Below are 21,360 nucleotides of genomic sequence, written 5' to 3'. Positions count from 1 at the left end.
GGTCAAAGGATTCATGGGAAGCTGCTGGGGCCATGGACTCAGAGTTCCTCTTCCATCCATCTCCAAAGCCAGAGGCATTACGCTGAAGCAGCAGCAGCATGAGAGCTTCAGGCTAGATACTAAGGGGGGACTGCCTGACAGTGGAAATAGGCAAGACGTCATAGAAAGGTCCACTTGGAATGGAGCAGGGCTTTAACAAGGGGGCAAAGTGATGAGGACCTGGGTGAGGAGCCCAGTGCCCACCCCCACCCCATGGAAGGGCTGGGGCAGTGGTTTAGAGCTAGAGTTGGGTTGGGTGGGGAGGGGGAGGACTTTTACCATCTGACCCTCAGGGTCAGCTCTGTAAAATGGGAATGTAATAGGGATTAAAGGGCATTTGTCAAGCTCTTGGCCCCGGGTCTGATACAGAGTCCTGCGCCCTCCCCCGGTGGAACTCTTGGTCTCTCCAGAGGCGTCCAGGCTCCGGCTGCTTGGGGCCGGCTCCGGAAGCTGCGGGCCGAGGTCGCGCGCGGCTCGGGCGGTCCCTCCGCCCCCTCTCCCAGGCCGTGTATTCTTAGCCCCGGGGATGAAGGCGTGGCCGAGGCCTGAGCCGGCGGCCGCTGCGACCTTCCGGCCCGGCGGGCGGGCGGGCGCTTTTCGTGTGCCCTGCGTCAGCCAGAGCCCTGCCGGGCCTAGAGTCCAGGGCTGGGCCGCCAGAGGGTTCGGGAATAGGAAGGGGGAGAAACGGGAGGTGGGGGAGAGGAGCTGTGGCCGGGCCTGGCCTGCCCGCACTGGGAGCCGCGGGGTCGGTCCCGCTCCGTCCTCCCGGTTGGCTGCGTTCGGCCTGCCCTCCCGTGGGGTGGGGGGCTTCCATGCCGGCCCGCTCCGGCTGACTCTGCGCTTCGTGCCGCCAGTCGCGCACCCCCTCAGCTTCTCTCGGTGTCTAGGCCCGCGTCCCAGGCAGCCCGGGACCGGGGCCTGTCTTCAGGTCCCCTCCTCCTCTCCCCCTCCTCGAACTCAGTCTCCAGAGTCCGTTCCTCCCACAACAGGCCGGCCCTCTTTCCGTTTCCATACTTTTTTCTGTGTCTCGCTCCCACTTGTTTTCTTTGCTCTCCCCCGAGCTCCGGCTCTCTCCCCTCTGCTTTTTCTGGCTGTAAACAACAGCTGCTGCATCTGGGGGGGCCACCTCCCAGGGCCTTAAACGTGAACGAGGCAGTGACCCGGCCCGCCCCACCTCCTCCAGCCCTGAGTGCCCCTGGCTGTGATCCCAGCCAGTGGACCTTCTCTCTCTCTGGTGGATGTGTCTGACATTTAAAATTTGAATTTTTTAAAAAATAATTTTTCTCCAATTTAGGCCATGTAAATTATAGCAAATCTTGCCAATCAATACAGTGAAAAGAACAAAGCAGATCTCTGTTCCTCATCCCTCTCCCCAGCCAGAACTACTGTTAACACATTGTTAGGTTTCTTTCTGGCCTTTTTTTGTCTGTACTTGAATATTTTCACATTTATGTCTTGTAAACTTTTTCAAAGACAGTGACAAGGTTATTTTATGGAGGAATATCAGTGAGTCCAGTTCTCCCACTGGACAGATGGGAAAACTGAGGCTATGAGAGAGGGTTGGAGTTGGCTAATTTGTGCATCAACCTGAGGGCTTCCGAGGTGGCTCAGTGGTAAGGAATCTGCCCGCCAGTGCAGGAGACGCAGGTTTGATCCCTGAGTCGGGAAGTTTCCCTGGAGGAGGAAATGGCAACCCACTACAGCATTCTTGCCTGGAAAATTCCATGGACAAAGGAGCCTGGCTGGCTATAGTTCATGGGGTCGCAAAGAGTTGGACACGACTAAGCGACTGAGCACGAACGCAGGCACACACATCGCCTCCTGGGTTTGATTCCCACCTCCGGGTTTGGGTTCTTTTCCCCAGGTTCTGTTGCCCTTTGTCCTCTCTCTGGCAAGGCCCCATGGGGTTCACCAGGAAGGGCCCTGGTGAGTAACGTCAGAATGGAAAAGAGAAGCAGAGGACCCTGGTCCACAGAGGTGGACAGCAGGGGCTTCCCAGAGCCCGTGCCTGAGGCTGCGGTTGGAGGTAACACACTCACGTAGGCCAGCTGGAGTGGGATTCCTGGTGCCTGCAATTTCAGGAAGATGGATTTGTTCACGCTGAGGATCAGCAGCACCTCTCGGCGCCGGATGCCATCTTGCTTGGATGTCTGGAGAGTCAGCTCCAGCCTTGACACATCCTGGGATGGGGGCAAGGGGAGAGACACATACACAGATCAGTCAGGCTGCAAAGGCTGTGTGCCACCCAGGTCAGCGGAGTTGACTCATTTACTGTCAGCTTCCATTTCATTCTCCCTGCCCAGCTTGTCCACTCCTGTCTTCCAGAGCCCGGCACAGTGCCTGGCCCTCAGGCAGGTACCCAGAAAATATTTGCTAAATGAATGAAAGATGACTCTCAGCAAATCCAAGGAGACTTTTTTTTTTAATGATCAGAGGAAGGGATAGATTGGGAGTTTGAAATTGACATGTACACACTGCTATATTTAAAATAAAATGCCTGGGACTTCCCTGGTGGTCCAGTGGCTAAGACTCCATGCCTCCAACGCAGGAAGCCCGGGTTCAATCCCTGGTCAGGGCACTATATCCCACATGCCGAAACTAAGAGTTCACATGGTACAACTAAGACCTGGTGCAGCCAAATAAATAAATGCAATGAGCCTGAACTTTATTGGTAGTCAGTTGAGGTTTATTATTCCCATTAAACACCTGCTGTGAACCAGCCTGTGTGACTTCAGAGCGCACCGTGTGCCCTTTCTCTGTCCCAGTGTGGCACTGTTGAGGCATCAAACTCTGCTCCCCAACTGCAGGATTCCTATTTGCCTTATGATTTTAAAGTACTAAATACTCATGTTTTGTTGGGTAATACCATTATTTTGATATTTTATAAGAAATGTGAAGTTGAAGTCATTTCTGTCTCAAGAGGTACTGACTGCATTAAAAAAATTAATTGATCATGGTGTATGTATTTAGAATGCTTTCATAACAACAATAACAACTAATACCTAACATTTATATAGTGCTTTCTAAGTGCTTGGACTGTTCTAAGTGCTTTACACATTGACTCATTTAACCTCACAACAACCCGAAGAGGTAGGTACCCTTGTTACTCTCACTTACAGATGAAGAAGCAGGGCGCAGAGAGGTGAAGCCATTTGTCCATGACCACATAGCATGTAAGTGTGGAACTAAGCTCTAGACCTAGGCAGGCCTCTACTCTCAACTACTATCCTGCCCCGTCAGGTTTTTCTATACCTCTTTATTCCCAGAAAGAAAAAGAACACAGCAATCCACAAGGCAAAGTTTCTGTTGAAAGAATAGACTTCTTTGGGCCTTCCCTGGTGGTCCGGTGGTTAAGAATCCACCTTCCAATGCAGAGGACATGGGTTCGATCTCTTGTTGGGGAAACTAAGATCCCACATGCTTTGGGGCAACTAAGCCCACTAGCCACAACTAGACAAGTGCACACACCGCAACAAGAAGAAGGCTGCACGCCACGGAAGACCCAGCGCAGCCCGAAAGAAGAAAGAAGGACCCCCGCTGTGCTCAAAGACTCTCTGAACCAATGGAGCATGAGCAGGTGACTCCTGAAACTGAAACAGGTGCAGGCCTCAGAAGCCCTGCCTTGGACTTACATGGACAAAGACAGATGGAAACATTTGATTGAAACACAAACTCCAGCTGTTCACAAAAGCTGGCAATCTCTCTCCAAAGAGACAAAACGCTGACCACCCCCCCCAACCCCCCACAAATCTCCTTAAACTTATCAAAAAGGAGACGGATATTTCAAGATGAAGACAACAGTGGAAGTTTAGATTTAACTTCTAATTATCTCCTGGCCATTTCCCCAACTGATGTCAGACAGCCAGAGTGTTTCAGCGGGAAAAATCTGCCCCCAAATATTTCCACTACCTAATAATGACACCGTGATCACGCTTTGTGAGTTTGCTCTTTGAAACAAAATAAAAGCAAATAATGTTTCATTTTCAATGTTTCATAAATATTTTTTTCATTTTAGTGAGCTATATTAGGTTGCTTATTTTTGAATGATCACTTTTATGCTAGTTTATAGTAGAGTGATATATCTTGAATTTATGTTTGTGTAAGTTCACTTTGTTGATTAATTTCTGTTTTCTAATGGGTTTATAACTTTGGGGTTTTGAAATATCTTGTGTCATCAATTTTAAAAAATAGTGTACATTCTAAACACTTTATGGATTAAGTATTGCATTTAATATCATATTTTGGCAAAATAGGAAATACCAGTCCAAATGTCAGAGCTGACATTTTGTTCCAGGATTGTGATCAGTTCTTGAAATTAACTGAAGTGAAGGGAGACCCACCTTGGTGTTGTCAGGAAAGGCCCAGGCACTGCTGCCCTGTCTGAATCTTCAAGAAGATTGAAGATTCTTCAATGGACCCACCCCAGCTTCATTACCTAATTGCCTATGTATTATTAGCTTGAACTATCAAATATGATTTCACAACTCTGTGTATATGATCAAAACCCCTCAACCGTACACTTTAAGTGGACAAATGTTTTCACAATAAAGCTATTAAAATACGATAATCAAATATCAGTACTTTCACCGGGTTCAGTCTAATGCATGCCCAGCCCTATGCTGTGTGTGTGAGTGCCCTATGCTCTCATCGAAGCAGGGTCAGGTATTCTCCCATTTTACAGATGTAGCAGTTGGGCACAGGGAGGGCCCCCGCCAAAGTGAGTGGTGAAGTCAGATGCCCAGTACCTGTCAGCATGGTGCCAGAGTGGGTGCCTGGACCCCTGGGCAGCTCGCCTGGACTGTGTCCTCCCTCTCAACCCTGCCACTCCCCAGACTGCCCCACAGTTCATCACTGTCCAGCCCCATCTGTCTGTCCTCCCCCAGAGGAGTGAAACTCGTGGCCCATGCATGGCGAAGAGATGGGTCCTGTGGTGTTGGAGAAGACTCTTGAGAGTCCCTTGGACTGCAAGGAGATCCAACCAGTCCATTCTGAAGGAGATCAGCCCTGGGATTTCTTTGGAGGGAATGATGCTAAAGCTGAAACTCCAGTACTTTGGCCACCTCATTCGAAGAGTTGACTTATTGGAAAAGACTCTGATGCTGGGAGGGATTGGGGGCAGGAGGAGAAGGGGACGACAGAGGATGAGATGGCTGGATGGCATCACTGACTCGATGGACGTGAGTCTGAGTGAACTCGGGGAGTGATAGACAGGGAGGCCTGGCGTGCTGCGATTCATGGAGTCGCAAAGAGTTGGACATGACTGAGCAATTGAACTGAACTGAACTGATGGTTAGGAGGTGCCACGGCTGCTGCGGACAAGGAGAATAATCCCTCCTCTGCCCTGGATGCCCACAGGCTGAGAGCACAGCCCCCGAGGTGGGAGGAAAGAGCCCTGTGACCATCCATGCCTGTTGCCACCCCACAGTAACTGTCCCTGTTTGTGCCTCAGTTTCCCCATCTGCAAAACAGGGATAGGACAGAATGGAAACCAAAACCAAGTGAGGCTCTGGATAAAGGAAGTTAAAGAAGAGAAGTAGAGGTCAGCGTCGGGTCATGCTGAGGGTGAGGGGGTTAAGAGACTGGAACTTCGTGACATCTGTCATGACACTCAGCTCTGCTCCCAGGGCTCACATACCAATCCCTCCACCCCCTTGTCACCAAGTCCATCCCTGTAGAGTTAGGAGTTGGGAGGAAGGAGGGTGTGGGCTAAGGCCCAAAGAGAGGCAGGCAGGGGCCAGGGCCACGCACCAAGTGAGCCCTGTCGAAAGTCAGGGAGGCTGGAGAGCTGGGCTTCCAGGGGTCTGGGAGCTCCTGGCGCGAGCTCAAAGGCCAGCTAGTTACCAGAAAAACCCAGCCAGGGTTTCCATAGCAAACACTTCCATCCCGTGGCCCTGACTCATCAACACGGTCACTCACACGCAGACTTCCCTCTTTCCTCCCAGCTCCGAGCCCAAAAGTAAAGAAAGGGGCCTGCCTCGTCCCCCATCCCAAGCTCCCAGTCTTCCCCATGGCATCCTGGGAGTTCTGGGAGCCCAGCCGAGGTGGGCAGGCCAGTCACACCCTCGTCCCCAGCTCTGCAACCTGGGCTGGCCGGGGCCTGCCCGGCCCCTTCCCTGAGCCAGTGGGCGGGAGACCACGTTTCTATTTTTGTGCCTCTGGCCCACAGTTGCCATTGTCGGCCCAGCAGTCAGTGGCGGGAAGGGGGATTTCAGTGGGGAGGCCCTGAGCGCTAGTAGCCACTTATAGAAAGTCGCTTCCAGCAATTCTTCTAGGAGTGGAGCCTCGAGCCTGCCTGCAGCCCCCACCCTCCTAGGGCCAGACTGGAGCCGGCCAGATCGGAGCCGGCCGTCCCTTTGCTCACCCCAGCGGAGCCAGACTTACAGGCAGGGTAGCAGGCGAAGGGCATCAAAGCCAGACGGACCTGAAGTCAAACCTGGGCTCAGTCATTAGCCTGTGACCCTGGGCAGTTACTTCCTGTCTCTGGGCCTCAGCTTCCTGATCTGGAAAATGGGCTGAACGATGTAACTACTTCATAGATTTGTGAGGATTCAGTGAGATTCTGCCTGCAAAGCAGGTGGTCCAACGTCCAACCAAACACATGGCAGCGGATTGGGTTTCTCCACCTGCTATTCCCTCCCCTCTCGCTCATCCAGAGGAGGGCCACAGTTCAGGGGCTGAGGAGGTGGGCATGTGGGCTGGGCAGCTGTTGGCTGGAATTGGGACCAGTCAGGCCTCCCTGCAACAGCCCCTCTCTGGGCCTCAGTCTCCCCATCTGTGTAGGCTCAGTATTATATGGCTCTTTGATTCTGTCTGCCTCCTTGGGGCTCCCAGTGTTTGGCATCTGGGACTTGGTCTCCAGCCAGGTGGCTACAGAATGGGCTTCTAGAACCCCCACGAGAGGCACGCCACTCTCCCCAGCTGAGGGTTCCTGATCAGCCCATGTCATTTCTACTTCCCCAGTTTCTTTGTCTGTCTGGGAGAATAGCACTGCGCCCGGCCTGGGGCTGCTATGCTCTTCATGGGAGACAGGAAAGAAGGCACAACTCTGTCCTCCAAGAGCTTGGCAGAGAACAAGACTAACACCCCCAAACAACCAGTAACACTGCTAACCTCATGGAGGTGGCCAATCAGCAAATGCTTATACACAGTTACATTTCCCCTTCCTTCCAATATTGACCCACCAATCCAACCATCCACCACATCCACCAATCCAACCATCCATCCAACCACCCATCCATCCACCCACCCATCCACCCATCCACCCATCCATCCATCCATCCACCCATCCATCCATCCAACCGTCCATCCATCCACACATCCATCCACCCACCCATCCACCCATCCACCCATCCATCCATCCATCCATCCATCCATCCATCCAACCGTCCATCCATCCACCCATCCAAACACCCATCCATCCACCCACCCATCCACCCATCCACCCATCCATCCATCCAACCGTCCATCCATCCACCCAACCAAACACCCATCCATCCACCCATCCATCCACCCACCCATCCACCCATCCACCCACCCATCCACCCATCCACCCATCCACCCATCTATTTACTCATCCTTACAATTCTGGGACTGACCCTGAGTTGAACACTGGGGATATAGCACTGAGATGCAGGCACAGTACCTGCCCAGTCTGTCTGTCCCCGAGTCCATGTCCTTCCCACCAAGCCTGTCCCTAATATCTGCAAGGCCTGGGACAAGAACACATATGACAGCCCCTAGCCCCAACCCACCCCTCTTCTCTTCACATGGACACATGTGGACAACCATCCTGGATGCCCAAGCTCTGCCATGCTCACCCACAGCCCCCTATAACCTCCCCGCCATTGCTGAGTCCATCACTCAGTACCAGGACTGCTGACACCCACCTCTGCCTCCTCCAGGAGTGGCTCCAGGCAAAGGCCAGGTCTGTTTTCTCTCTGCACCATCGATGCCCACTCTTAGTAACCTCATGTAGCCCTCAGATCTGGGGGAGCTAAACCCAGCCACGCAGTGTCCCCTCTAGAGGAAAGGACAAGAAGGAGCCCCACCAATCCTAGGAGGAGGCTCAGTGCATTTGGGCAGGGAATTCTGGAGTCCTGGGTACACAGGGCAGGGGCTGGGGAGGGATGGCAGAGGGGTGCAACTGGAAAAGGGCCAGAGAGGGGCTACATGTTGTAGGTCCCAGGCAGGGGCCTCTTTGCCTAAGTCTGAGGGCTGCATTGCCTTCCACACCCCTTCCTTCACAGGGTGGCCTAGAGGAGCCTAGGGCCCCCTGCCCTCCCTCTGCCTGAGCAACCTCATCTGCCCCTCTGGCAGGAGGCAATCAGCATCAGAGACCTGTGAGTTCCATCTGCCTGGGGGTGGTGAGGTGGCGTCAGCTCCCTGAGTTTGCCCAGAAGCGGGGTGAATCAGCGGCTGTCTTGGCTGTGCCCTGGCTGCCTGAGGTTTGTTAGGAGGATAGCAGATCAGTGCAGTCGGCCTGACGGGAACCGCTGAGACACCAGGCCGGTTTCCTGTCTCCACGGGTCAGGATGTGACCCCGGGCCCCCTCCCGGAATCCAGGCTCCGGCCTGCCCTTTGGGGACCCAGCGAGATAGAGCCCCTGCCCAGTGGCCCCCTCGTCTGTCTGCAAATGTCCCGAACACACACACACACACCATACACACACACCCTGAACCTCTCTTTCCCGAGGCTCTTGGCCGCCACAGCTCATGTGCCGCCCACCCACAGGAAATCTGAGGATTCAGAGGCCACGCGGGGATGGACGGGAAACTGTTTCTCTGTGCCAGGGTTTGCAGAAGGCAGCCATAGGTCGGGAGGGATTGGGCTGGTTGCTGAGACAGCCTCCACCCACGCCACCGCTGCCAGCTCATGTTTCTTGCCTCTAGGCCTTTGCTCAGGCAATGCCCTTTGCCTGGAATGCCCTTGACGCCCCTCTGTCTGGCTCGATGCTGAGAGTCATTTCCCTACTGCCCCTTCCTTCCACATTCAGTGATCATCCTCCCGGGGCCCACAGCCCCTGGCACCCCCTTCCCTCCACTGCCAAGTCCATCACTCAGTACCAGGGCTTGCCGAGGCCCACCTCTGCCTCTCCTGCGAGTGCCTCCAGGGCCGTGGCTAGTGCTGCTTTGTCTCTGCACCATCAGTGCCCCACACAGGCTGGACACAGAGCAGGCACCTGGCGAGGACTGATTGTGGGAAACTGTTGGACTGGAGATCCCCTTCTTGGCGGCTGCCTGGTGAGGAAGGTACCTCCCAGGGAAACCACAGTTCTTTCAGTGTTACTGTAGTAGGTCCAATGGGACTGTGGGCTCTCTTGGGGCAAGAGAGCCACGAGCATCCAGCTCCAGGAGGCTAGACCTCAGCTACCCCTCTGCAAGTGCATTCACAGACCCTGCTTCAGCCACCTGGTAGCAGTTGCCTGTGCGGATCCAATTAGTTGAGTGATGTGAAGATGCTTGGTACATTGTAGCATGTCAGGCCGAATGAGAGTATTGACATGAGAGATGTAGACCCCACAGAGGAGATGCTGTGACAGGCGCAGCTACTGTAAGTTAAGTAGCGGCTTTCGGCAGAACCATGCTCAGTATGTGGCCTGCATTGCCCCCCTGGATTCTCGCAGCCTCCTTACGAGGTAGTTTTGGTCATCACCCCATGTTTCCTATGGAAAGCCAAGGCTTGGAGACATGGCCCAGGGTCACGCCCCTATAAGGGGTGAGGTTCAGTTCAAAGACAATCTTGCTTCAGAGCCCATGTTCTTGACCTTCCAGGTCACATAGCAATACATTCATTCATTCATTCATTTGTATACACAGTCACTGGTGCACATCAGGCCCCGGACCAGATGCAACTACTCCATGACTCTTTGGTGAGTCCCTGAGCCCAAGAAATGTGTGTCTGCTGTTGGAGCCTGGAGAGAAGGAGCCCCCTGCCTGCCCAGTGTGATATGAGATGCTGGCCAGTGGTGGATGCAGAACTGGGCCCCCCATCTCCCAAACCCCAGCGCTTTCCATCACCCCCTCAAACAAACAGGCTCAACAGTCCTGGAGCCTACAGCCTGGCTCCTTGAGTTAAAAGCTGGACACTCCATGGACTGAGTTCTCTGGTAGAGGCAGAAAGTGACAAGGAGATTCTGTTGTCATGAGTTTAGGATGACAGGTTACAGCAGCATCTTGTCATGCACCTAAAAATCCTCCAACAACTGTCACTGTTCACAGGATGAAGACCAGGCCGCTTGCTGTGGCAACTGGGCCTTGTCAATCTCCCCAGCTGTGCCCCGAGGAGAAATGGATGCTCACGCTACAGCAAGCCATGTGATGCTGACCCCAAACGAGGCCCGCCTCCCTGCCTGTGCGTTCACTCTGTCCACTCACTGCGTCCTCGGTTCAGCCCCACGGCCTCCTTCAGTCTGTGAGCTCTGGCCATCCTTAGCGTTCTTGCAATCTCCAGGAAGCCCTGCCTAACCCCATAGCAGCCCTGTGCTCCCTGAGAAAGCTCCAGTCACCTGGGTCCTGGCTGTCTGTCTGCACATGTTTCCCATGGCCCTGGGTTCTTGGCCAGGAGCCTTCTCTGACTCTGGCCCACGGCTGAGTGATTGGGGCTGGGCGCATCCCAGCCACCCAGGTGAGGCGCCGAGACCTGAATATCCGAACAAAAAAAATGAACTCGCAGAGGGCAATCTCATTTTCCCTATCATTACCAAACTTGAAAAAAAAAAATTACAATGGCTATCAAAAGCACATAACGTGTTTGGCTCTATCTGGAGCTTGGGGATTATCAAGGCCCACAGTCCTCGTGGCAGGCAGGGTGGTGGGGAGCAGGGCCCCCCGATATTGGTGGTCTGGGCACCATCTTATCACTGCACTAATGCAGGGCAGCCTAACAGTTTCAGGGACCACAAGTTCACCCCAAGCTGACACCACTAAATCGCTATCAGGACCTGAGGCTGCATGGGCCAGGTGTGGTCATCAGCCCAGGAGGGCCAGGTGCCCCCTGAACACAGATCCACTGGGGAATCCAGGGGACGGCCTAGTTTGGAGTCTCCAGGGATCTAGTGAACTTGGACCTCAGACATATTGCTTCACCTTTCTTGGCCTGCCACGGGTCCCTCCTCTGAAAAATGGGGAGACAGACCCCTGACAGATGGGCCCTCAAGAGGCTTAATACATGTAAGGTGCTTAATTCTGTTCCCAACACTTAGTAGGCCTAGCACAGTACCTAGCACACAGTAAGTGCTCAATAAATGTGTTATTAGTATCAGGAGGGACCTAGACAAACTCGTGGTGGGTCTTCTTGGTAAGGGGAGGAGAGTCTCAGAGATGACATCATCAGTTTCCAGACCCTGACCCGGTCATAGGAGTTTGATGAGTGATATTCCAGGGAGGGAAGCACTTTCTCAAGGTCAAGGCTGCCAGAAGCAAAGCCGTATCCACTGAGAAGAAGTGAGCTCCCCATCACCGGAGGTGCACAAACAACCACTCGCCTGGCTTTTTTCTGCTCCTCTGCTGGCCAAACCCAGCCCTTCCCACCTGGGTCTTGTGCGGTTTGGGGATTATCAAGGCCCACAGTCCTTGTGGCAGGCAGCGTGGTGAGGAGCAGGCCACTCCCCCCGATATTGGTGGTCTGGGCACTGTCTTATCACTGCACAAGTGCAGGGCAACCTAACGGTTTCAGGGGCCACAAGAAGAAGATTACCACCAGAAATGCCTCTGCTGACAAGCCCTGTGAGATGCCCATGTCACTATCCTGGCAGAATCCCTGGTGAGGACTCAGCCCACTACCCCAGGGACTGAGTCCTCAACTCATTGGCCCTGGACCATCCTCTGGGTCCCCACCCGACCCTGCCATCGGGCACTCACCCCTAGGAACGTCAAGAAGAGGACGTGGACTTCTAGGGTGGCATCGGGGATCTGAGCCACACAACCCTCAGAAACCTGGCTTGTTACGTATGTCACCTCGGAGTCCACAGGCTGTAGGTCACAGTAGACTGTTTCTGCAAGACCTGTGGGAGATCACAGTGGGGAGAGGGACAAGTTAAGAACAAGGTGGTGACAACTGCTCCCACTTTCCGAATGCCTACTGGATGCTTGGCACTGTTTAAGGTCTTTCTTACATCTTCACAGCTACTTTCCAAGGTGTGTGTGTATGTGTGTGTGTGTGTGTGTGTGTGTGTGTGCGCTTGGTCACTCAGTCGTGTCTGACTCATTGCGACCCCGTGGAGCCTGCCCGGCTCCTCTGCCCATGGAATTTTCCAGGCAAGAATACTGGAGAGGGGTGTCATTTCCTCCTCCAGGGGATCTTCCCAACCCAAGGTAGATATCATCACATTCATTCCACAGATGAAGAAACTGAGCCTCAGAAATGAAAAATCTCTTACCTGAGGTCCCAGTGCTAGTAAGTATAGGGTCAAGAGATAAAATGCAGGACGTCCAAATTTGAATAAATAAATACGTATTTAAAGTATAAGCATATCCCAAACATTGCATGGGGTATACTTAGACTAAAAATTTTTCAGTGTTTATCTGAAATTAAAATTTTACTGGGCATCCTATATTTTCATTTGCTACACGCGGCAACGCTAATGGTGTGGCAGGGCCCACATGTACACGCACCCAAGCCTCTCGACTGGTTCGCTCCAAAGGATCAGGAGGCAAAACTTCCCCTCGTGAGCCTCAAGGAGGCTTGAGAGTCTCCTGGCCCCGGCGGAGAGAGCGAGTCCAGGTTCAGAGGGCAGGGCCGGAGTAGGCCGCAGAGCCTGCTGCCCGGAAACGCAGGTCCTGAGGGAAGGGAATGGAATTTCACCCCGACCCAGCAGAGGAGGAAGAGGAAATGAGGCCCCTACACCTCGTCTGAAGGAATGTGCCGGGGAAGGGGGGGGCTCCGGAGGAGGGAAGGAGGACAGAGAAGGGGAGACTGTTTGGAAGTTTGTGTCTCCATCTTGTCGCGCTCACTTCCTGTTTTCTTGGAGATCAAAGATGGGCGCGGAGGGCCTGGCCGCACGTCCAGCCGACGCCAGCCCAGAGGATGGGGGGAGGGAGGCTTCTTCCGAATCCCGGGCTATTGGTCTGGCTTTGGCTTAACCCGGTCTCTTTGCCCAACTTTCCACTGGTTGGCTCAGGACCCCCAGAGGTCAGAGAAGGACATAAGATGGCCGCCCCACACCCCCACACACACCACCCGCCAGCAACCACTTGGGAAGGATAAGTTCAGGACAAGAACGTTTGGCTTAGAAGTCCTCGCCCTGGCCCTGTCCTGTGTGCCAGGGACCCCAGAGTGCCTGTGGAATAGGGCATTTGAAAGCCAGGGTCCCTGGAACCAGGCTGACCTGGGTTTGTGTCTGAGGAGGCCCAACGCTTACTAGCCTATGTGGCTTTGGTGAACTACTTCACTTTGGGCTTCGGTGTCCTCACTGGTAAAAGGACACTAAGAATAGAATCCACAAAACCATACAGGTGACTGAGAGGACTCCATGAGACAAGGCGTATGGCTGTTTGTTGCTGTTTTTACTTTTTGGCCCCGCCGCACAGCCTGTAGGGTCTTAGCTCCCCAATCAGGGATCAAACCTGCACTTCCTACGGTGGAAGCACAGAGTCTTAAGCGCTGGACAGCAGAGGTCATTCTTCTGATTTTAATTCTTTGATTGACTCTGGCCATTGGAAAAGAACAGTTGGTCCCAGGTGGGTGGTGAAGTGCTGGGACAGGACAGCTTGCAGGCGCGGGGCCTCAGAGAGGGAGGTCACTGGTGTTTCAGGCTCATCTAGACTCAAGGGCTGGTACCTTTTGCTGCTGTCCCCACTACTTGGGGACCCACTAAGCCCCTCAGTGCTCCCCACATTCCCCCTGACCCTGTCAGTGAGCACAGGCTTCTTGGCTGTTGCTTAGTCCTCCTGTAGAGATGGGAGACTGCAGTCCAGAGATGCAGGATGTCCAGAGTCACACAGCACACACAGCTGACCGGGCTGGGTTCAGACCTACCTCTCCCCTCGCAGTCTGGGGTCTGGTCTGCAGATTAGCCCAGCGCCTTCCTCCTTCCTTCAGACTTTCCCTGCCCCCTCCCCAGACTTCCAGGAACCCCAGTTCCTCCCAGATCGCTGGGGCCGCCTGGGGCCACCTCCTCCATGCCGTCAGCGGGAGAGGCCACAGGCCTGGCCATTATGTAATGATCAGATAACAGGCCAGGCTGGGAGATCAGATAAGAGGTCCATTTATTTTGGGGCCTTTTCGAGTCCTGGCCGCCCCCACCCCGCAGACGAGAATGGGGAGACAGGAGGGAGTGTGACGCCCGGGGCCTGTCTCCCGGAGCCGGAGGCGGGCCCAGACAAAGCTGAAAACAATCCCCTGGCACCAAGGGAAACTCCTGGGACCTGGGTTGGAGGAGGCGCCGCTGGGGGCCCGGGTGACCGGGTGAGTGAGAGACCCAGCACTGGGGAGCCACCACTCCAGCCCTGTCTGCTCCCTCTCCTGCCCCACCCACGAGCGCACAGCCACCTCAGGGCTTTCCAAATGGCCACCCCAAGCACCTAGGGAGGCCAAGAGCGTAACGGTCAGCAAAACCAGCTCTGGAGCTGGACGGTATGAGCAAAATCCCAGCTCTGCCTCTTGGACAGCTGGTCAGCATGAGCAAGAGCCTAACTTCTCTGAGCCTCAGCTTCCCCCTTTGCAAGACAGCTGCCATCATGTTTCCTGGGCATCAGGGACTATTTAGAGGCTTTGCATGAGTACATTCATTTGATGCGTGCAGCAATCCTACAAGATGGGGACTGTTATTATGACCATTTGACACAGGGGGACACCAAAGAGTAGGGAGAGGCAAGAATTTGGAAAAGATCCTGATGCTGGAAAGATTGAGGGCGAACAGGAGAAGAGGCTGACAGAGGACGAGATGGTTGGATGGGATCACCAACTCAATGAACGTGAATTTGAGAAAACTCCAGGAGATAGTGAAGGACAAGGAAGCCTGGCGTGCTGCAGTTCTTGGGGTTGCAAAGAGTTGGACATGACTGAGCAGCTGAACAACCACAGCAAGAATTTGCCTGAGGGCACCCAGCTGTTAAGCGGCAGGGTTCATACTGGAACCCAGACCGTCCAGCTCTAGCACCCAGCACCCACTGCACAGGCTGTGTTAGCTACATGAGGTAACCCGTGTACAGATCCTGGTATGCAGTAAGTGTTCTGGACACAGAGGCCGTGATCATTCTATGAAACCAGGGCAGGTCCTCTTTGACAGAGGTCTTTTCTGCTTTTTCTCTTCTTCAGTCACCCAGTCACCCTTTGCTCCTTTCAGGATCCAACCACGGCCTCAAAGATTTCCCTGCGTCCAGCCCAACCACTGCTCCCTGGGCCTGGCCACCAGCAAGACCTCAGCACTCCTTTCCCCAGTCTGTCCTGGGCTGCTGATGTCTCTGGCTTAAGGCCACCCTCCACAGCCTGGAGTGGAGTTAAAAAGTACCAGGATCCAGGACTTCCCTGGTGGTCCAGCGGCTAAGACTCTGAGCCCCCAGTGTAGGGGGCCCAGGTTTGATCCCTGGTCAGGGAACTAGATCTCACCTGCCGCAATTAAGAGTTCCCATGCCACAATTAAAGATCCCACTGCTGCAATTAAAAAATTTTTAAAAATAAAGTGCGGGGATCAAGAGATGTTGAAGTTTCAGATCCTGATTCTGCTTCTTTCCAGCTTCCTTTCCATGCCTCAGTGCTATTATTTGTAAAATGGAGTGGTTGTAGTCAAAATACCTTCCTCAGTGAGTTGGTGGAAACATTGGTAAATTGACCCATGCATGGTGCTAAGCAGGATTCCTGCTCAGGAACTGGCAGTCTCTGTCAGTTATTTATGTCCATCAGGGGGGATGTGAACGTTTTCATCAAACATACCTTGTTCCTTGCCCTTTCTGTGCCCTCTCCCTGAACACTGCTTTTCAACTCCTATTCATCCTTCAAAACCCTGTGGGGAAAATCTCATCAGAACCCATCCAGCTGTGCTCTAGGTGAGAGACCCACTATAGGTGCAGGAAAGAAACCTAATGTGTGGGGTGAGATGATTTGGCAACAGAGAACCTCACTGTCTTCCCCAAGGCACTATGGTGTATGGTTAGGTCCCAGGCTCGAGCTCCTGTTACTCATTTCTGAGCTGTGTTACTCAGGCAAATTCCTTCACCTGCCAGCGCCCTAGAATTCTCAGCTGTGAACTGGGGCTAATAGGAGAGCCTGCTTCATCGGGCTTTTGTGCAGGTTAAGTCTGATAGTACACATAACAGGCCTAGAGCAGTGGTCTGGCCTTCATCTCCACCTTTGTCACAAGTATTAAAGTCAGTTTAGCCCTGGATGAGGGTTCTCTTTAGCCTCCAGAGCTGATGCCCCAAAGCTGGGGTTGGAGCTAGAAGAAGGGGCTCCAGAACCAGAACGATCAGTATTCCAAGCCTCCCACAGCCACCCAGGCCACCTATGGTACAAGGAAAAGAAGCTGAGTTCAATAGACAGCTTGGATCTGTCACTAGTCCTGAGCCTTGATTTCCTCATCCATAATCTGGGTATAGAGACAAAGGGCTGCCTGATGCACTGGAGACACAGAAGAGGCGGCCCCTCCCGCTCACCCTGATTCCTCATTAGGCTCTTTGTCCTCCAAGGGTCCAGCACTGACCTAATGGTGCCCATAAGAAATTGAGATAGATTCTTTCTCTCCCTCTGGGGTTTAGTGTTACCAACTATCTGGCCGAAGTGAGAACCTTAATTAATGGTCCTGCCCTCACTGTCCCAGGGAACCCCTGTCTCCTGGTTCACACAGCTCCTGCTCCAACCTACCTTTCCTCCTGGCAAACGAGAAGCTGCCCCGAATGCAGACTCTAGGGATGGATATCTGTAGGCTGTGTCCTGCATCCCTAGCCCCTTCTCAGGGGTCAGGGCTGGGGAGACCCTCACGCAGGTGGCCAGCAGCTCAGGGGATGCCAAGTCACACCTCTACCCTGTCTTTCAGCAAGCCCTTACCCACACTTAGGAAACACTCTTTGATTCCAGCCACCCCGCATGGGCCACGAACCCCAGCACCTCCACTTCTGGGACTCTATCCAAGTGAAATACTCCAAAATACAGGAAAAGATGCATGTACCAAAAACGTGCTTGGAAGTGGTATTTATAACTGGTCCCAAGGGGAAACCACCTAAGTATTCAACAACAAAGGATTCATTAGGGAAATGATGAGATGGCACGTTTAAGGGAGAGAATATTCTAGAACCACAATGGCATGATCATGGAGTCCACATGACAACATAGAAAACTTCTGGGACATAAAAAGTGTACGTAAGATTTCCAAGTTTGATCCACTTGCATTGAAAAATGCTAGACAATAGCCAGTAAGAAAGACACCAGCATGCTAACAAGGCCCAAATTAATAGAAGGAGCTGGGAGGTCATTTCCCCCATTCTTATCTGTTTTCTTTGAGGAGCAGACTCTAGTGACTATATGGTTAAATTGCTTTAAAAAAAATCTACATATTTGCTCTTAAAAGAAATTCCAACATGACAGGAAAGGATGTTTTAGAAAGTGAAGATCCTCTAGAAGAACCTGGTGCTAAAGAGCAGTGACATTGGGGTTTTCTTTGTGCATATGGTACATTGCATATGTGCTCAATCGTGTCTGACTCTGCAACCCCCTGGACTGTAGCCCTCCAGGCTCCTTTGTCCATGGGATTCTCCAGGCAAGAATACTGGAGTGGGTTGCCATTTCCTTCTCCAGGGGATATTCCCAACCCAGGGATCAAACCCAAGTCTGCTGTCTCCTGCATTTGGCCGGCAGTTTCTTTTACTGGCTGAGCCACTTGGGAAGCTCAGAGTGTGTGTTACTGCTATTTTATTCTTATAGAACTGGAGTCAGTACTGTACGAGCATCTGACAGTGTGTCCCAGACAGATGTCCACAACAGTGTAGATCTGGGAATAGCTTTTTCTTGGTAACCGCTATGTGAGATTCCAGTACATAGTCAGCCATGTCATGGAGCCCAGGCTGGTGGACACTGCCTGGCTTTTGTTACAGGCACCTACGGACCATACATCCTTACTGAGTTGGGCAAGTAAGGCCTTGGGGCTGACTTCTGAAGGCAAGGATGTTACATAAGTTAGGGTTTTGAAAGATTCTGCCAAGTTGTGTTCCCAGAAGGCTGGATTCATCTGGGGACCTGTTTTGGTCCAATTTTGACCCCCCTCAGCTTGAATGAGGATGCCTGGGTCACTAGCACCCACACCCCCTCCCCTGGCGTGGAGATCTGGCTTCCACATCCTGGTCCTGGTCCTGGTCCCCATCTGCCCTCCATGGGCCTCAGTTTACCAGCCAGTAACTGAGCTGGGTCGGATGGGTTTGGAATGCCCTTGAGCCCTATGCTCAAGGGGTGCCCTTTGAAAGGTTCTGCCAAGTTGTGTTCCCAGAAGGCTGGATCCATCTGGGGACCTGTTTTGATCCTATTTTGACAGCTGGTGTGCCAGCACCTTCCAGCAGGAGCAGATTAATACGTTATCAGGAGTTTTTCCAACTGGCTCTTAAACACAGCCATAATTAAAAATTAAATTTTATAAGCTTATAATTAAATAAATCACATATTTTATGTGCAATATATATCAAATGTACACTATTGTATTGAAAGTCATAAACCCCTAATTATTTTATTCCGCTTATATTATCTGTGTTCTTGAGGTTATCTATGTCTGTCATATCTGGGTGGTGGAAATAGTAGATAAAGCTTTATTATGGTGCAGCCGCCCCAACTCCAAGTCTGCTGAGTTGATAGCTTGAAATCAGCTGGGTGGGAACATTGACACCATGAATATTAACAAACATTAACCCCCCCTGCCCTCACCCACCTCTCCCAACCCACTGTTGACTCTTTGCCAGCACACCACTGCCTTCCATCCTATAAAACCCGACCCTAAAGAGCTGCGAGGGTCTTTCTCTGATGACCTAGAGGAAGAGAGTGTTATCAAACTAGAAAGTGGGGGAGGCTGGAGAAAGGCAAGATGGCCGGGGGCCTATCGTGGAGTTCAGGTACAGCTTCTGTCGGAACTGTGTGAACTCAGCAGGTCAGAACCTCCACTTCCCCTCCTGTAAAATGGGGTGATAGAGACAGCCGTCTTGGAAGATAATTGGGAGCTTATGGAGAGCAGCTGCCATATCACTCCCTGATCAGGACCAAGTGATCCTGTGGCTCAAAGGAGCCACAGGCCTGGGGCGAAACCCTGCTGGATCACTTAATGTCTTAGACTCGGTTTCCTGTATTGTCAGTGAGGCAGTGGGAAGAGCTTAGAGACCCAGGATTAGGGACCTTAAAATGCCTTGGCTGGAGTTAGGGGCTTCCCTGATGGCTCAGTGATAAAGAACCTGCCTGCAAAGCAAGAGACAGAGAGAGACGCAGGTTCGATCCCTGACTAGGGAAGATCCCCTGGAGAAGGAAATGGCAACCCACTCCAGTATGCTTGCCTGGAGAAATCCCGTGGACAGAAGAGCCTGGCAGGCTATAGTCCACGTGGTCGCAAAGAGTCAGATACGACTGAGTGACTAAATAACAATAACGACAGGGTAGGGCAGGGAGGGGGTGATCATCATTGCTTCTGTTCCCATTCTCACCCCCCTCCCCTACCCCTTAAGGAGGTCCTGGATGTGCCCGAGGTGAGGGGGTGTCCACAGGGCTTTCTGGGGGCTTCAAATAAATGAGGGGCAGGGCACAGAGAGGCCCAAGGAGAGTGGCATGAGGGGCCGGGGTCCCCGACTCCTCGCTAACTCTCGTCTGGTCATTTCAAAAGGTCGCAGAGGCCATGACCACCTGGAGAAGCCCCCGGGCTGAACCCCTAGTCTGGGCTGTGCCCCTATTCTGCACACTTCTTGGGTATAAGCGGAGGGAGCACCCAGTCAGAAGGGTTCTGGGAGCCGCTCACAGGCCCCGGGGAAGGTGAAGGAGGAGGAATGTAATCATAAAACCACAACAAACAGAAACCAGCTTGCCACTGACTTTCCCCGAGGGGGCTTCTCTTATCACCCTCTACTCGCCTCAGCGGCCCGAAGGCAGTCCCCCAATATCACACCACGAGGAAACACAACAGGAGATCTGAACCCAGAGCCCAGGTTCTGACTCTGAGACCGTGCACCCTCCCATCCCACCCATGCCTCAGATGAGGAACTTAAGGCCCAGAGAGGGTAGGGGACTTGCCAGGGGCTGCACAGCACTCTAGGACCTGGGCTTCCTGGGGAGAAACTGGACGTAGCTGGAGGCCAGAGCTAAGGTAAATAACTCATCACTGTTTGCCCGAGTCATTTAGGATGGAAAGTTCTTCATCCTGCCAAACCAGGACGTTTGGTCACCCTGTGACATCTGTCTCAGGTGGTCCAGAACCCCCCCGACCCCAGGACAGCTCCACTGGGCGCGAATTGGGACAGAGGGAGGAGGCCGGGAACACTCGGGGCCTGGTCTGTGCCCTGGGGGCCCAGTCACCCCCTCCCCGGGTCCCTGGACACCTACTTGTGGGGCCGAGGCTGCACACGACCAGCAGCAGGGCCATGGCCTGGCAGAGCACGCCGCGGTCCATGCTGTCCTTCCGGGGGTCTGCGTGCGGGGCCTTATCCGGTGTCCAAGGGCAGGGCTGCGGACGGGTGCGGGGGCCGGCGTGGGCTCTCGCAGGGACCCAAGGGCAGCAGGCAGCTGGAGCGACGGCGTCCCTGCTCCAGCCTTCTGAGGTGGCGGCCGAGGGGTCAGGAGAAGCGGGCACGGGAGCGTGGGGCCAGGCCAGGGGGTTGCTGGGCCAGCCTTAAGCGGTGAGAGGCTGCAGGGCTTCTGTGGACGGTGGCAGTGGCGACTGCAGTCCTGGCCTGTGGATACAGATGGAGGCTGGGGTCTGACCGTCAGCTATGGGGAGCTCCGGCTCATCCAGCCTGGCCCGGGGAGGCAGGAAATGCGCTTCCTTAGAGAAGGGGCCGGGCCAGGCGGCCTGCCAGGCGGGGAGAGGAAGTGCCACGGGCTTTGTCGCTGGGTGGGGGGCCCTGGGGCGGGGGTGTTTGTGTGTGTGTGGGGGGGGCAGTGGGGTGGGAGGACCCAGGCTCCAGGTTCGTTTCCCCACATGCCCCACCCTCCCATCCCACCCTCTCCAACGGCTGGCTAGTGGGGTGCATCTGGCAAGCCCGGGGGGCAGATGAAAAGAATCATCCTAACAGCCCACCAAGGGGTACCATCAGGGGCCAGGCCTGGCCAAGGCCTGGAACTTCATGGGGAACTCAGCTCCGTGAACTCACTGTCCCCGTTTTGTAGATGAGGGGACAGAGGCTTGATGAGATGTGATCACTGACCCAAGAA

General features: G+C 53.6%; 1 protein-coding gene across 2 annotated transcripts in view; it reads right to left on the bottom strand.

Annotated features, from left to right (window-relative positions):
* The window catches only part of ENG (endoglin), a 31,992-nt gene extending 11,048 nt beyond the window's left edge, over positions 1–20,944 (bottom strand). Inside the window, exons 1-3 of one of the 2 annotated variants that reach the window (XM_086325001.1) lie at positions 20,533–20,944; positions 11,898–12,040; positions 2,079–2,219 (exon numbers count right to left, since the gene is read on the bottom strand). In XM_086325001.1, the coding sequence (XP_086181127.1) occupies positions 2,079–2,219; positions 11,898–12,040; positions 20,533–20,599 (351 nt within the window). In that variant the 5' untranslated portion in view covers positions 20,600–20,944. Of the gene's footprint in view, positions 1–1,053; positions 1,215–2,078; positions 2,220–11,897; positions 12,041–20,532 lie in introns of those variants that run through there. The other variant, XM_086325002.1, reaches the window with a different exon arrangement.
* Between the last annotated feature and the right edge of the window lie 416 nt (positions 20,945–21,360).

This window comes from Bos grunniens, chromosome 11 (assembly GCF_055505025.1).
Source record: "Bos grunniens cultivar Pamir isolate PY7600 chromosome 11, Bosgru_T2T1.0, whole genome shotgun sequence".
Classification (NCBI taxonomy): Eukaryota; Metazoa; Chordata; class Mammalia; order Artiodactyla; family Bovidae; genus Bos; species Bos grunniens.
Note: the sequence above shows the minus strand (reverse complement) of the source record. Positions and strands in the feature narration are given on the sequence as shown.